This window comes from Gavialis gangeticus, unplaced genomic scaffold (assembly GCF_001723915.1).
Source record: "Gavialis gangeticus isolate Ggan-Ray unplaced genomic scaffold, GavGan_comp1, whole genome shotgun sequence".
NCBI lineage: Eukaryota > Metazoa > Chordata > Crocodylia > Gavialidae > Gavialis > Gavialis gangeticus.
The window spans coordinates 15,139,070-15,152,195 of record NW_017729027.1 but is presented as its reverse complement, the minus strand read 5'-3'; the positions used below and the strand labels follow the sequence as shown (position 1 = coordinate 15,152,195).

At 39.3% G+C, this 13,126-nt stretch overlaps 1 protein-coding gene across 1 annotated transcript in view; it reads right to left on the bottom strand.

Annotated features, from left to right (window-relative positions):
* COL12A1 (collagen type XII alpha 1 chain) overlaps nucleotides 1–13,126 on the bottom strand; it is a 163,009-nt gene that overhangs the window by 133,817 nt on the left and 16,066 nt on the right. Inside the window, exons 5-13 of the mRNA XM_019520465.1 lie at nucleotides 12,552–12,611; nucleotides 11,463–11,726; nucleotides 11,164–11,328; nucleotides 10,562–10,735; nucleotides 9,544–9,834; nucleotides 8,701–9,303; nucleotides 7,613–7,885; nucleotides 5,014–5,286; nucleotides 1,284–1,556 (exon numbers count right to left, since the gene is read on the bottom strand). Of these exons, the coding sequence (XP_019376010.1) occupies nucleotides 1,284–1,556; nucleotides 5,014–5,286; nucleotides 7,613–7,885; nucleotides 8,701–9,303; nucleotides 9,544–9,834; nucleotides 10,562–10,735; nucleotides 11,164–11,328; nucleotides 11,463–11,726; nucleotides 12,552–12,611 (2,376 nt within the window). The remainder of the gene's footprint in view (nucleotides 1–1,283; nucleotides 1,557–5,013; nucleotides 5,287–7,612; nucleotides 7,886–8,700; nucleotides 9,304–9,543; nucleotides 9,835–10,561; nucleotides 10,736–11,163; nucleotides 11,329–11,462; nucleotides 11,727–12,551; nucleotides 12,612–13,126) is intronic.

Here is a 13,126-nt window from a genome sequence, read left to right as displayed (position 1 = left end):
AGGCAACTTGTAGCAGGGGGCACGTGACCCCCTGAGATTAGCCGCCACCACTGCCGGCTTCTGCAGGCAGTCACCACCCACCCTCACCACCCTCACCCGCCCTCGCCGCTGGCATCTGCAGGCAGTCGTTGCTCACTACTTCCACCATCGGCATCTGTAGGCTGTCCCCACTCACTGTCCCGCCACACCCTTGGGGGGTCGGGCTAGAAGATCTACTAGGTCCCTTCCGACCCTTAATCTATGAAAACCCTGCCACCGGTGTCTGCAGGCGGTTCCCGCTTGCCTCTGCCGCCTACAAATGGTGCCCCCACAGTCTCAGAGGGTACCAGTCATTCATGTCTCCCTATGTCCTTAGACCAACATGGCTACTCCAACCAACACCCCCAAAAGCTTCTATAACACACACTTAGCCAGACAGAACATTTATCAAGCTCCCTTTTTATGGCCTAAGAGAAAGGTTTTCCCACATTTCTGACTATTTATTGACGGCAATGGAAATGTTCCAAGCAAGAAGCAGCCGCTATACCTGGGAAGTTCTCCACTCTAATGCAGTGCGACAGCAGCCTTCCATTCCTCCAAGAAAACCTGTGGTTGCTAGTTACTACTGCCAGTCCCCTGTTAACATTCATTTCCTAATTCTTGCTTTTGTTAGTTACATGTAGCCACTGCACCACACTCTCTCAGCAGGCATGATAGGTGCCTATATATATGTAGGGAAGCTGCTCTGACGTGCTGTAATTACAGCACGTCAGAGCAGACTAAATTAACTGAGCAGACTCCAGCATCACGTGTATCAGTGCTCTTGTGCTGAAAAACGGTGGCAGGGCACTTTAGCTAAAGCTCATTCAACAAGCTTTAGTTAAAAGCGTCCTCCATTCTGCTCCCCCCCTCCTCCCCCAGTCACCATTTTTCAGCACGGGGACACCGATACACATGACAGTCCAGGCACTTTAGTTAGAGCAGCTCTTGGAGCTGATTTAAATAAAGCACCCCTGCCCAAGCGCATCTATAAACACCCAATGTGATCCTTCCCCACTCCCAATCCCTCCCTTTTCCTCTCCAGCACTCACTATCTTCTAACAGTCCTTGTGCTGTTTGAGTAGAAGGACTGCAGTTACGTTTGGTTCATGAGGAAGAAAACAAAGGGAAGGAGCAAGGTTTGTTATGCGTACACTTCAGTCACAGTTTTACTTCTGTAGAAAATAAGAGAAATCAGTGCACCATTGAACATCTCAAATGTAACCATTTGAACAAATAATTGTACAAAATCTAAAAATAATTACCTTCACGTGTTTCTCCTTCTCCATGAATGGCCTCCCCTGCTCCCGAGGCATACAAGGCAGACACAGACACTGCATACCTAGTGCCTTCATCTAACCCTCTCAGCACGGTATTGGTGGTGTCACCCCTTGTGGTCACCTCTTTGGTTTCACCTCCTGCCACCGGAGTGTATGTGACAAGATACCGTTGCACTTTGCCAGGGGCTGCAGTCCAAGATAACTTTAATGTGGATGTTGTAGGCTCAGAAACTCTCAGATCTCTTGGATTTCCTCGGACTACACATGGTAAAAGACATTGGGAATATATCATGAAGTAACTTAGGTTTCTTTCGGTTGTTACCATCATTAAAACAAAGATGATATACATCTTTTAAGAACTTTTCCCTTGAGTTTACAATACTCAAAAAGTATTTTGTTTCATTTTGAAAATAATCATAAGGTAAGATAGGAGACAGATGAGGGAAATACAAAACTCTAGCACAAAATCCATTAGTTCTTACTGCCATCTGCATCCATGCTTATTATGTCTGAATAAAGATTGCAACATTTGAACCAAACAAGTTAATAAATATTTATCTATATCTTTCTTTCAATTTTTCAATGCCACTGGTAAAAAAAAAAAACAACCAAACAAATGTACTGTATTGCTGCTATCCTCGGTGGCTGAAATTCATATCTAAAAATAACTATTCAATTCATTATGGAAGCTTGGATACTGCGCAGGAAAGTAGACTAAGAAAGTGTCATGAATCCTTGTTGACTTCAAGACTCCATGTGCACTTAACACTGTCCACCATGTTTATCACTTAAACTCTGACCATAGCCCTGATACTTCAAATAAAATCTTGCAGTGCACAATCATTTGGTTCTTAACCTATTGCTAACATCAGTCACTGTGTTGACACTTTTAAATGCAGTTTTGAAAGACAGTATTTCCTAAGACGAATAAAGCTTTTTGATATTAATTAAAATATTTGAAATTACCAAGATGTGAGACTTAATTCTAAAAACCAACACTGAAGAGCCATGGTTTGGTCAAAGTTTGCTGTGGTCATGACAGCATACTCCCTTCCACGTCTTCACCTCCAGTGGGCCCAGATTCTGTCAATCAAGGCATGGGGCTGGGAGGCAGGCAGTTGCCTGGGACAAGGAACTGTTTCCCAGCCTCCACCCTGATCTTCCGATTGGGGCACAGGGCTGAGAGGCAAGCAGCTGCTGGGAGCAGGGGACAGTTTCCCTACCCACTGATGCCTGGGCTAATTGGAAGCAGTTTGCTCTCAATCAGCTGTCTGTATGTGTGATGTGCAGTAAATCTACTACCTGCATCTACAGATACTAGCCAACCGTGCAGTAGACTACATTTACAGCACAGTAAATGCTGCAAATGTATAGGTGGTGATGCTTTACTGAGTAGTAGATTAGTCTATTGAGCAGTAAAGCATATCATGTAGATGTGCCCAGCACCAATGAAGTCAACAGCTATAGAATCAAATCCAAGACTATCAATAATTTTAAAAAAGGAGGAACCAGGAAGGGCTATTTGTTTCCATCCATCTTCATGCATAGCTTCCATTGGTGTCCTTCCATAAATGTATCTATTATTTTATAAGACATGAAATATGAGCACAAAAAATGTTTTAATCCTGTGTTAATATTGAAAAATTACTTTTTCATTATCTCGCAGTGTATTAAGTACAGAAGCACAGTGAGTCAACTATAAAAAGATGCAACAATACCAAGAGACACTTTAAATACCATTCAAAAGTACTGAGTTCTGCAATATAGGTTAAGCACTAGGGTTGTGCAAAGCTTCAGGTGCTGATTCAATTCAGAGGAGATTCAGCCCAATTTGGTGGCCAAATCTCCAAAACTGAATTCAATCAGGGGGCCAATTAAAAGGTCTGAATCAATTCAAAGCTCTCCAAATCTATTTGGAAAAGATTCGGAGAGCTTCAGCAATTAGGGCAGTCCCCACCTGCTACAGCAGGGAGCTGGACCAAGACTCCATATGGGTAAATAGGGGGAGGGGGAAGAGGAGGAGGAGCTGGAGAAGTAGGGAGGTGATCATGGGGGGACCCCTGCCAGGACCCATTCCTTGCCCGCTCCCCCAGCCCTCCTGAGAGCCCCCCAGCCCCCACCCACTGTCTTGCCCACCCCAGCTCCTGGCCCTTTAAAAATCCAAAAAAACCCACACTCACCAGCTACTGAAATAGCTTCAGGGATTATGGGGGCTCATGGAAGAGCCCCCCATGCAGTGCGGGGCAGCGGGGATCGCCCCCAACCTTGCAGGAGCCGGTGAGTCAGAGGTTTTTTTGTTTTGTTTTTTTAAAGGACCAGGAGCTGGGGCAGGCAGGACAGCCCTGCAACAGGCCTGGGAAAGCAGGCAGAGGTCACGGGGCCCATGGCAGAGCCCCCCATGTGGCATGGGGCAGTGGGGAGCAGCGGAGATCACCCTCCTGCCAAGCGGGAGCCAGTCAGTGGGGCTTCTTTTTTTCAAAGAGCCAGGAGCTGAGGCCAGACAGGACTGGGAGACTGGGTGGGGGATGGAGCCTAGTGATTCAAAGATTCAGGAGCAGCCGAATCTCCAAATTAGATTCGGCCAAATCAATTCACGACAGTGATTCATATCACTGAATCGAATCACTGTCCCCCAAACTGGCTGAATCTGAATCCAAAGCGAATACTAGCCACTTCACACAGGCCTAGTAAGCACAAACCTAGCTTTCAGCAACTACAGCCAGGATCACAGTACATAATGATGTATAAACCTTAGTAACAAATGGTCCATGCCCTGAAGAGCTTATAATTACTAGTTCTCTAGAAAGGAACTATCTAGGTTATTTAATATCATCCAAAGTCATAAGACCTAGTTAAAAAATCATATATGATTTATCTAGGCACAAATTAGAGATACTCTGGTGGTATTAGCTCATCACATTTAATTAGTCAGTTCTTTGTCTCTCATTAAGAATAAATTGCAAATTATTCAATTTATTTCAATTTTTATATTAAAATTGCCTTTTTTAATATTTGCCACACACCCATCAGCAGCTAAAGAAACATATAATTTCTGACACAGACAACATGCAACATTTCAGTGTCACTTAACTGTCATAAACCAGTTGCTAATCTGCCTTAATTACCCAGTTGCTCTTAAAATTTAACATTTTAGTCTGGTAAGATTTTTAGAATCATTTAAATATTAAGCCTGACAATTTTTCAAGCCAATGTAAAGTCTACTACTGATTTTAATGAATGTAAGATCAGGCTTTAAATAATCAATTTGCTGAGAGTAGCTAAAAGACATGTCACCTGCTTTCAAATTACACAAACAATTTTAGGCTTGCATGTATTTCTTTCCAGTTTAAACCTTTCAAATAGGATGCTACCATTTTTTGTTACTGATGACTTATACATTTTATTGTCTTTGCTTTACTTATATATGGGTATTATGCCTAAAGCAGACCTTTTTAGCAGGTTCATATTCAAGAACGCATATACAAGTCAAGATCCAAAGAAACTTAATTAAAATGTAGGGTGTAATTATACTGAAGTGTTTCTCAATCAAACTTCCATAATTACAAAACTCACCATTTATCCTTAGTAGTGACAATGTCAAAAAAAGAGAAAGGAACTTATGAATTACTTTCATGTTAGTTATGCTTTTTTCAATATGTCAGCATGCACTACACTCTTCTCAAGCAATACTACAATCTCAATATTTATCACATACCCTCTTCAGTTTTTCCATATCCATTCAATGAATTGCCAGGCCCAGACTGATACTCAGGAATAAGAGAGACATCATATCTTGTATCTGGAAGCAAGTTCTGTAAAGTTGTAGATCTTTCATTTGCTGAGATGGTTATTTGTTTCCTTTCTCCTCCTGTAGCTGGCCTATATACAAGCCTATACCTTAGCACATTCCCTGGAGCCGGCGTCCAACCAACTTTAAAACTATCTGTAGTTTCATCTGTTATCCTTAAGTTTCGAGGAGCCCCTTTAACTACAAAAAAGATATATAATTCATAATTGGTTGTCTTTAAATCAACCTGTATGTAGAATAAAATGTTTATTAGCTCCAAGTTTACCAGAACCAGTTTACCCAAACCAAAGCCTAAAAGATGCCTCATATAGCAACTGCCCAATATGAGAAAACTTATAAATGCCTTGTTTTCAAACAGGTCTTTCTGAAAAATCAGGGTTCATGAATGTGTCTAAGATCAGGTACCCAGAATCACTAGTCGCATCTGAAATCTTAGAACTAGGGCTCAAGTGTAAGCTACAACAATATTCTCTCCCAACATGAATATGGTAAAACCTGTGCTATACAACCACATTAAATGAAAAAGCTATTTGGTTATCAAATATTGTCTTTTAATAAAGGTAGAAAAAAAACTGTACTCAGTACAGTTGAGGACACTGGAAGGAAACTGCTTGAAACAAGAGATTGCCTACTTAGATGCATTATTGTGCAGCTTTAGTTGCAGTCATGTACTTCTGTCCAATCACCATTCATCAATGTTTATCTGACCACAAACTTTCAAAGATTCTTGAAAGTTAAAGGACATTGGAACCAATGGGTCTCCTTAAGTTAATGTTCCTAATTAATAAAAAATGTTACACTTCTATTTTAATGAGCATTTAAAGAAGTCTAACTAGATCACTAACCTAACAACGTAAAAATGCTTGCTGCCCTGAAAGAGATCTGTTTATCTATCCTGCTCCTTGACAAAAATTATGGCTTCTACTCAGACCATCTGGCATGACTGGATGGATGTTGCAGGGCAGAATTTAACACTTTCCCATATATGCTATGGCCAAAATGCATCATTTGTTGCCCAGAAGTCATTGAGAGTTTGGACATGTGCATTTAAAAACAAATTCTGCCCTTTAACATTTACTAAATGCTCAAATGCTCTTAGTGTGTGGTTCCTCTTTCATAACTAATTTAATGTGAACATCTGCCTGCCATAAATATTGTTCTTTGTCATTCAATTAAAGATCTGTTTTCAACTGTAACAATAAAAACCTTACTTTTATACAAACAAAATACTTTTAGTTTATTTTTACCTGACATAAAAATAACACCAGATTTAAAATTCTGTAGCACACTAAGGCTAAAATCAGTTATCAAGAAACCAGCTGTTTGACCCAAGCTGTTAGCCAACGCAGCATGCAGAACTGTTGACATTTATATTCCATTAGTGGGACCTCTAAAAACTGTCAGGATTTCATCACATCAAGATTGTGAACTTTTTAAAATGCAGCATTGGTCACAAAATGAGGTATATTATTGATGCCTCACTTTTAGTAAAGCTGCTTAGCCTCTCTTTGCTTCCCAATTAAAATCTGTCTACAATATCAGACAAGAAAACATTTTAAGAAATTGGTTTCTTAAGAAAAAGTTATAGGGGGATAAACTATTGTCTCTCTCATGCATATGTACACACACACACACAGGATGAAATCAACATCTGCTGCACTACTCTTCTCCCAATCCAATTTTAATCAATCCTAAGGAAAAATACAATGAAATTACTTTTCATGTTATTTCCTTTGATCACATAGAATCTTATATATGGCAAAGGTCAAAAGTAACCATATGAAATGAAGTAATAGGTATAATAGATGAACTAGAGGATCAGGTCCAGTAAGTCTTTTCCATTTAAGAATGACAATTCTTTATTCTATTTTATAAACCAGGCTTTTTCTGCAAAAAATGTAGATCTAGTAACCTGAAGCACTGAAGCACACGTATATCCTTTGAATATAAGACATAGTCTTCAAAACTAAATAATTATTCTAAAAATGGCCTGCATTTTCAAGTTAAAAAAAAGTAGAAAACTCTTATATACACCATAGACATTGAATGATGGTAAACTTGTCTATATTTGATGCCTTATTTTTTAATTAAACTGAGTCATAAAATTAGGGTGCATCTTTAATTCAAGGGCATCTTGCATTCAAAGGAATATAGTAAAGAATATGGTAACTCTTAGTTAGATTGGAGCTTCAGTAATTAAATATCTATGAAAATTATCCATATATATCACCACAGTGTATTGGAGAAGAAGACACTACAACCTCAGAACAACACAACATCCAGGAAACACTGAAACAAATTAAAATTCAATCTTAATAGTTGTCCTTTATCAGAATTTTTATCTTTACTAAAAGAAACAGGAACACCCTTATGCCAGTCTTATCCCACATACCAGTACTATATTTCAGAATTAGCTTGGTATTCCTCATATACAAATTCTCTCAATAAGGCAAACAGTTATTTGAACGTGTGACCTGTTTGTGGCTGAGAATAATGGGAAAGTTACCTTCTAAGGTTGTTTCTTCCCCATCCAAGGAAGGACCATCACCATCTTCATATTCTGAAATCACACTGACTGCATATGTAGTTTCAGGCAGTAAATTTGTGAGAACTGAGCTAGTACTAGATGCTGGTACTGAAATAATGAAATCCTCTCCACCAACAGCCACCTTGTATTTAACTAGATAGGACAAAACCTCAGAGCCAGCTGGAGACCAGCCCACTTTGAAACTGTTAGATGTCACATCAGAGAAAACCAAATTCCTTGCAGGGAGATAAGCTGTACAAAAATAAAAACAGATAGAATAGCTATTATGGTTATTTTAAAAAAATGTTAAAGCCCTGCATAGTCTACTAAAACTACTCCTGAAATCAGCTGATTTCATTCATTCAAAAGAGATTTTTTTTATGTGCAGAAATGATTGTCATAAATTTTTATGTAGGCATAATTATTCCAATAATCTCTGAGAGTAGAAATAGATACTGCCAAATGAAGTGGATTAACTGCGCCAGGATATGTTGCAGTACAGCTGATCCAGTTCACCGGGTGAATCATGTCACCTGTTGTTCCACCCACTGGTGTTGATAGGCGACGTGCTCCTCTGGTGCTTGAGGAGCCTGGTCCAGCATGACCCAGGGATTCCTGGGCAAGATCATGCCCTCAAACCCTAGGAATGCCTGCCCAGCTTTCCCCACCTACCAAGACATGCTGCCAGGATCTCTAGGGAGCACCCTGGTGAGCAGGCAAAGTTGGGGTTTCCCAGATTACTAAGTCAAACTGCTGGGATCTCTGGGGTGTATGCTAGCAAGCACAGAAAATCTGCTGCTGCTATAGTCATAAGCACACCCCCACTCGCCCTGCTTCTGTAAGCACCTGAGCTAATGCTTTGCTTGCCTACCCCAAATTATGCTATTCATTTTATATTTCAATAGCCTCATTGTAGCTATTAAAAGCTGTCAAATTCTGCCCTCGTTTACACCAGAGCAAATTTCATTGGCATCAATGGAGTTCCCTAATTGCAACTGAAAGTAATATTTGTCTCAGATTCTTTTCATTACATTTTTGTATTTCTCTAAGTAGTAATAATTACTCACATTTTTTCCGAATAGCAGCCAGTTCCTGCTCAATTCGTAGGCAGACAGACTGGGTGAGTTCAAAAGATATTCTCTGGAAAGCATCAAAATCTTCCACTGTGTACACATGGGTTTCAGCTGGCGGTGAGGCAATTGCTTCCAATTCTGAACGTACTGCATCCTTAACACCAACTGCAAATATTTCTACGTCTGTCTCCCTTAATTTTATGGCTGGCTCTTTAAAGGCATCTGATGATTTTCCATCAGTAATAAGAATCATGACCCTTGGTACATTTGGTCTTGATCCTCTGCTGGTAACAAATACTTTCTCCCTCACATAGGTCATCGCTTTGCCTGTGTTTGTAGATCCACCTCTGTAGGGGAAGGTGTTAATAGCCTTTATTATATCTTCAACTCTGTTGTATCTGTTCAAAGAAAACTCCGTATAGGGATCCCTGCTGTACTGGACAAGACTTATTTGTACTTTTTGAGGTGAAATCTCAAAGCTTTTAACTAACACTTCCAAAAAGGCCCTTACTTTAACAAAATTGGCGATGCCAATGCTGTAGGAGCCATCCACTAAAAGCACAACATCAGCTTTTACATCCACACCACGTGAGCATTCTGTAAAGAGAGAGAACCACAACTATAAGAGATCTCCAACAGCCATGGCACTTCTATTGCATCTGTATTTCTTATCCACTAACCAATTGTTTACACACACAAAATGATGTGCTTCAGTTAAAGTAATTCCATTAACTAAAAGTATTTCTCACAATAAATGAAGGTCTGCTATTGTAAGAGACATTCAGAGGTCTTTAAAAATATCTATGTTATCAGAAAATTATCCAGTCAATAACTTACCCACTTGAACTTTTATTGGTTGTGTTTTTTCCATTATCGTAATTGGCTCACTGGCTGTCAGTCCTCTCATTGCATACACATTAATCTGGTATTCTGTGTCTGGTGAAAGATCTTTTACATTCAGAGCAGTAGTTTGAGGACCCACACTCAATATATGTTGTTTCCCACCAGCAATCATGGGAATGAATTGCACTCTGTAGCCCGTTATTTGGCTAGTGGATGGCTCCCAAGTAATCCTAATAGATTTTGATGAGATCTGGGTTGTCGCTAGGTTTGAAGGAGACTCTACCACTGAAACATTAAAAACAAACCTAATGGTCAGATACAATTATAAACAGGATTTTTCACATTTTTATTACAGACTTTGAGAACAAACTGGCTGTGTCTACATGAGACGCTGAATGTACATTAGCTCATTACTACCCTGCAGAAGCATCATATGGCATGAAGCGTGAAATAAAACTCCCTTGTAAATTCCTGGAAATGTATTAGAAAGTTTAAATGCAGACACTGTTTGGGAACCGTAACAATGGATCAATCCACAATGCCATTATTCGGAGAGGCTAACCCTTATAGAGGCATAAAGTTTTTACTTTTGGCTTCTGGGCCAACCACAGATTCTGCCCTTTCACTCAAGATGACTTGCCCTGCATAACAAGTGGGGCAGTATGTCACAACCCATTCCTTTCAGATGCAGGTCATTTCAACTAAGTTTTCTCTTTAGCCTATTTTTCCACCAACTTGGAAGAAGTGGACCAGAATGTAGATTCTTGGACTTTGATAGCTACAACTTATTGTGCTGCTCCTAGACTTATGGACTTCAGGAGATACTTCATATTCATTCAGTGTTACATGTGCATATATACTCTGATGTTTAAATGTATAGAGGAGAAATATGTCTTCCATACATAAACTGTAGATTATAAAATTGATGGAGCTATTGAAACAAAAAGATTACATATAACCTCCCATATCAGGTTATAGTCCAGTAAAATATGTTTTTTTTAAAAGATCTCACCTTCTTCTCCACTAACCAATTCACCCAGTTGTTCATCAACACCTGAGCATACTTGCAAAATTATTTCATTCTGTATATCCACAATTCCATCAAAATTGGGCACATTAAAAACATGCTTCAATGAAGGTGGAGATGCTATTAGTTTCAGTTCTCTTGCATCTGCTGCTTTGATTCCTAAAAATTATGACATGGAAGAATGTTGTAAGTGTACATATTACTTAGCTCTACTTATGGTTACTTTTAAAGTATTAAAGCTTGTTGGAGTAAAGCTGATACAAGTACAACTCTAATTATTAAGAGTCAAGCTAGTAAGCCAGATAATGCACTCCATTAATATACTAGACTTTTACCTCCAGAGACTCATTATACCTTCAGAGAGTCACATGTCAAACAGTCAAACAGTTTGTTGCTCTTCTCCTAGTTTCTTGCTGACCACATTACAAAATTACTACACAATTTAGAACAATAGGAATGCCAAACTTGGGACAGCTCGAAACTGCAAAAAGCATAGTTCAGGCTATTGCTATTTCTATGTTAATCTCTCTCTATAATGCATTATCATATTCACCTACATTATTCAATAATATACAACATCAACATACCTAAGGAGAAAACTTCAACTCCTATGTTGCGAAGCTCTCTGGCAGGAATTTCAACTTCATCTTGAGATTTTCCATCCGTAATAACAATTGCTACTTTAGGAAAACCTTTCCTTGCTCCAGCAGTTTCAGTGAATGTATTTTTAACCAGATAATCAATGGCTTCACCTAAAATTAAGAGCAACAAAATGGCTTGTGCTTTATGGAGGAGCAAACTAGGTTTTAAAAAGAGTTTGGGCTCTAAAATAAAATGCTACATTAACACAGTTTATTAAACATTAACAAAGAGCTAAAATCCATACCTGTCATTGTATTGCCACCTTTGTAGGGTATTCTTTTAATTGCCTCAATAAGATCTCTTCTTCTGAAATACTGATTTAAGTTGAACTCTGTTCTTGTATCAGAACTGTACTGAACAACTCCAACTCTTGTCTTTTCTTCCCCAATGTCAAAAGCTGATACAAGGGCAACCATGAAGTCCAAAATATATCTAAAGTTATTCCTCCCCACACTCCAAGAGCCATCAACAAGAAAAACTAAATCTGTCGTTGCACTGATGGAACATCCTGGAATACACATACAAAAAAAAACCTTAGCAGAAGAGTAAAGGATCATCTACTTGTTAATATTGTTACAAACTTTCAAATCACCATACCATATTATGCATACTAGGCACAGTGGAAATCTAATAAATATAAGCCAAACCAAATGGAAATTAAACACATTCAAAGTTTTACTTGAAATAACGGACTTCAGTGAAACACCAATCACTCAGCCAGATGCCATCAATAAGGACCTTCCCGCTGGCATTCTTAAAATGGAATTGTCAGTTGGGAGCTCAGTCAAAAGGTAGCCTATTTAATAATCATCAACTGATACAGGGAAAGATATATAGCTCCGACAGCAGCCCAAATGCCAAATGTACAATTCTGTGGAGTGACTTGATGCTGGGGAAGATTTAATTTTGGCACCACTCTTTTGCCCCACCCTTAACCTTACATAGCAACAGCATGAGTTTTTCTGCAATGTACAAGTCAGCATCAAGGGGACATTTTTAAAAGGACTGAGACAGGCATAGGGCTTCTCAGGGGATATTAGTTTATGTGCATGAAATTCCTGGCTCTCATATCAATTATATGTCTCATTCCCATAAAGGGACTGCAGGTTCTTCCAATTCTAGTCCTTTTTCAAATTTCTTCAGCCCCATCCACAGCAAATATTATAAGTCAATAAAACTTTACTGCTAAAGTTTTATTAACAGACACAGGAATTTGACTTCCTTGACTGTTCCAAAGGTCTAATGAAGTTTGTCATGAACTTCATTAGACTTTTGATCACACCCTTGCTTATCTCCAAATAAACTATAATACAAAAAACCCCCAAAAACTTACTTTGTAACTGAATCTCGTCAATCTTCTTGTCTTCTTTTCTTACTGGACCACCTGTCTGAACTGAAGAAAACATAATATAGATAAGTTTAGTGGAAAGGAAATAAAAATATGTCATATGACTACAGATTATATTTCATTTCATAGAGAAGTAGGGCTGGAAGGGACCTCCAGAGGTCATCTAGACCAACCACCTGCCTGAGGCAAGATCATCCCTGTCCAAACCATCCTATACAATTCCATTATCTAGCCTATTAGCAAAACTACACAGTCAATCCTGACACAGCCACAAGGGGGACAATGGGAGCCAGTGTCCTTCTTCTGCAAAGATTGTTAAAATATGCTCCAAGGAAAAGGACAATGCCCACCCCCGACCCCCATGACAGAGGAAGGCAAAAACACCCACAGTCCCTTCCAATCTGACCACGGGGGGAAAATCCTTTTTGACATCAAATATAGCTATCGTTCTAATCAGTGTGGAGGGGCTAGACCCTTGTGGCAGAGCACTGTTTGTGCCTGCCACTTTAAGAGCCTGGAGCTGGCAGCTGCCAGGTTCCTGATGAGCGCAGCCATTTTGA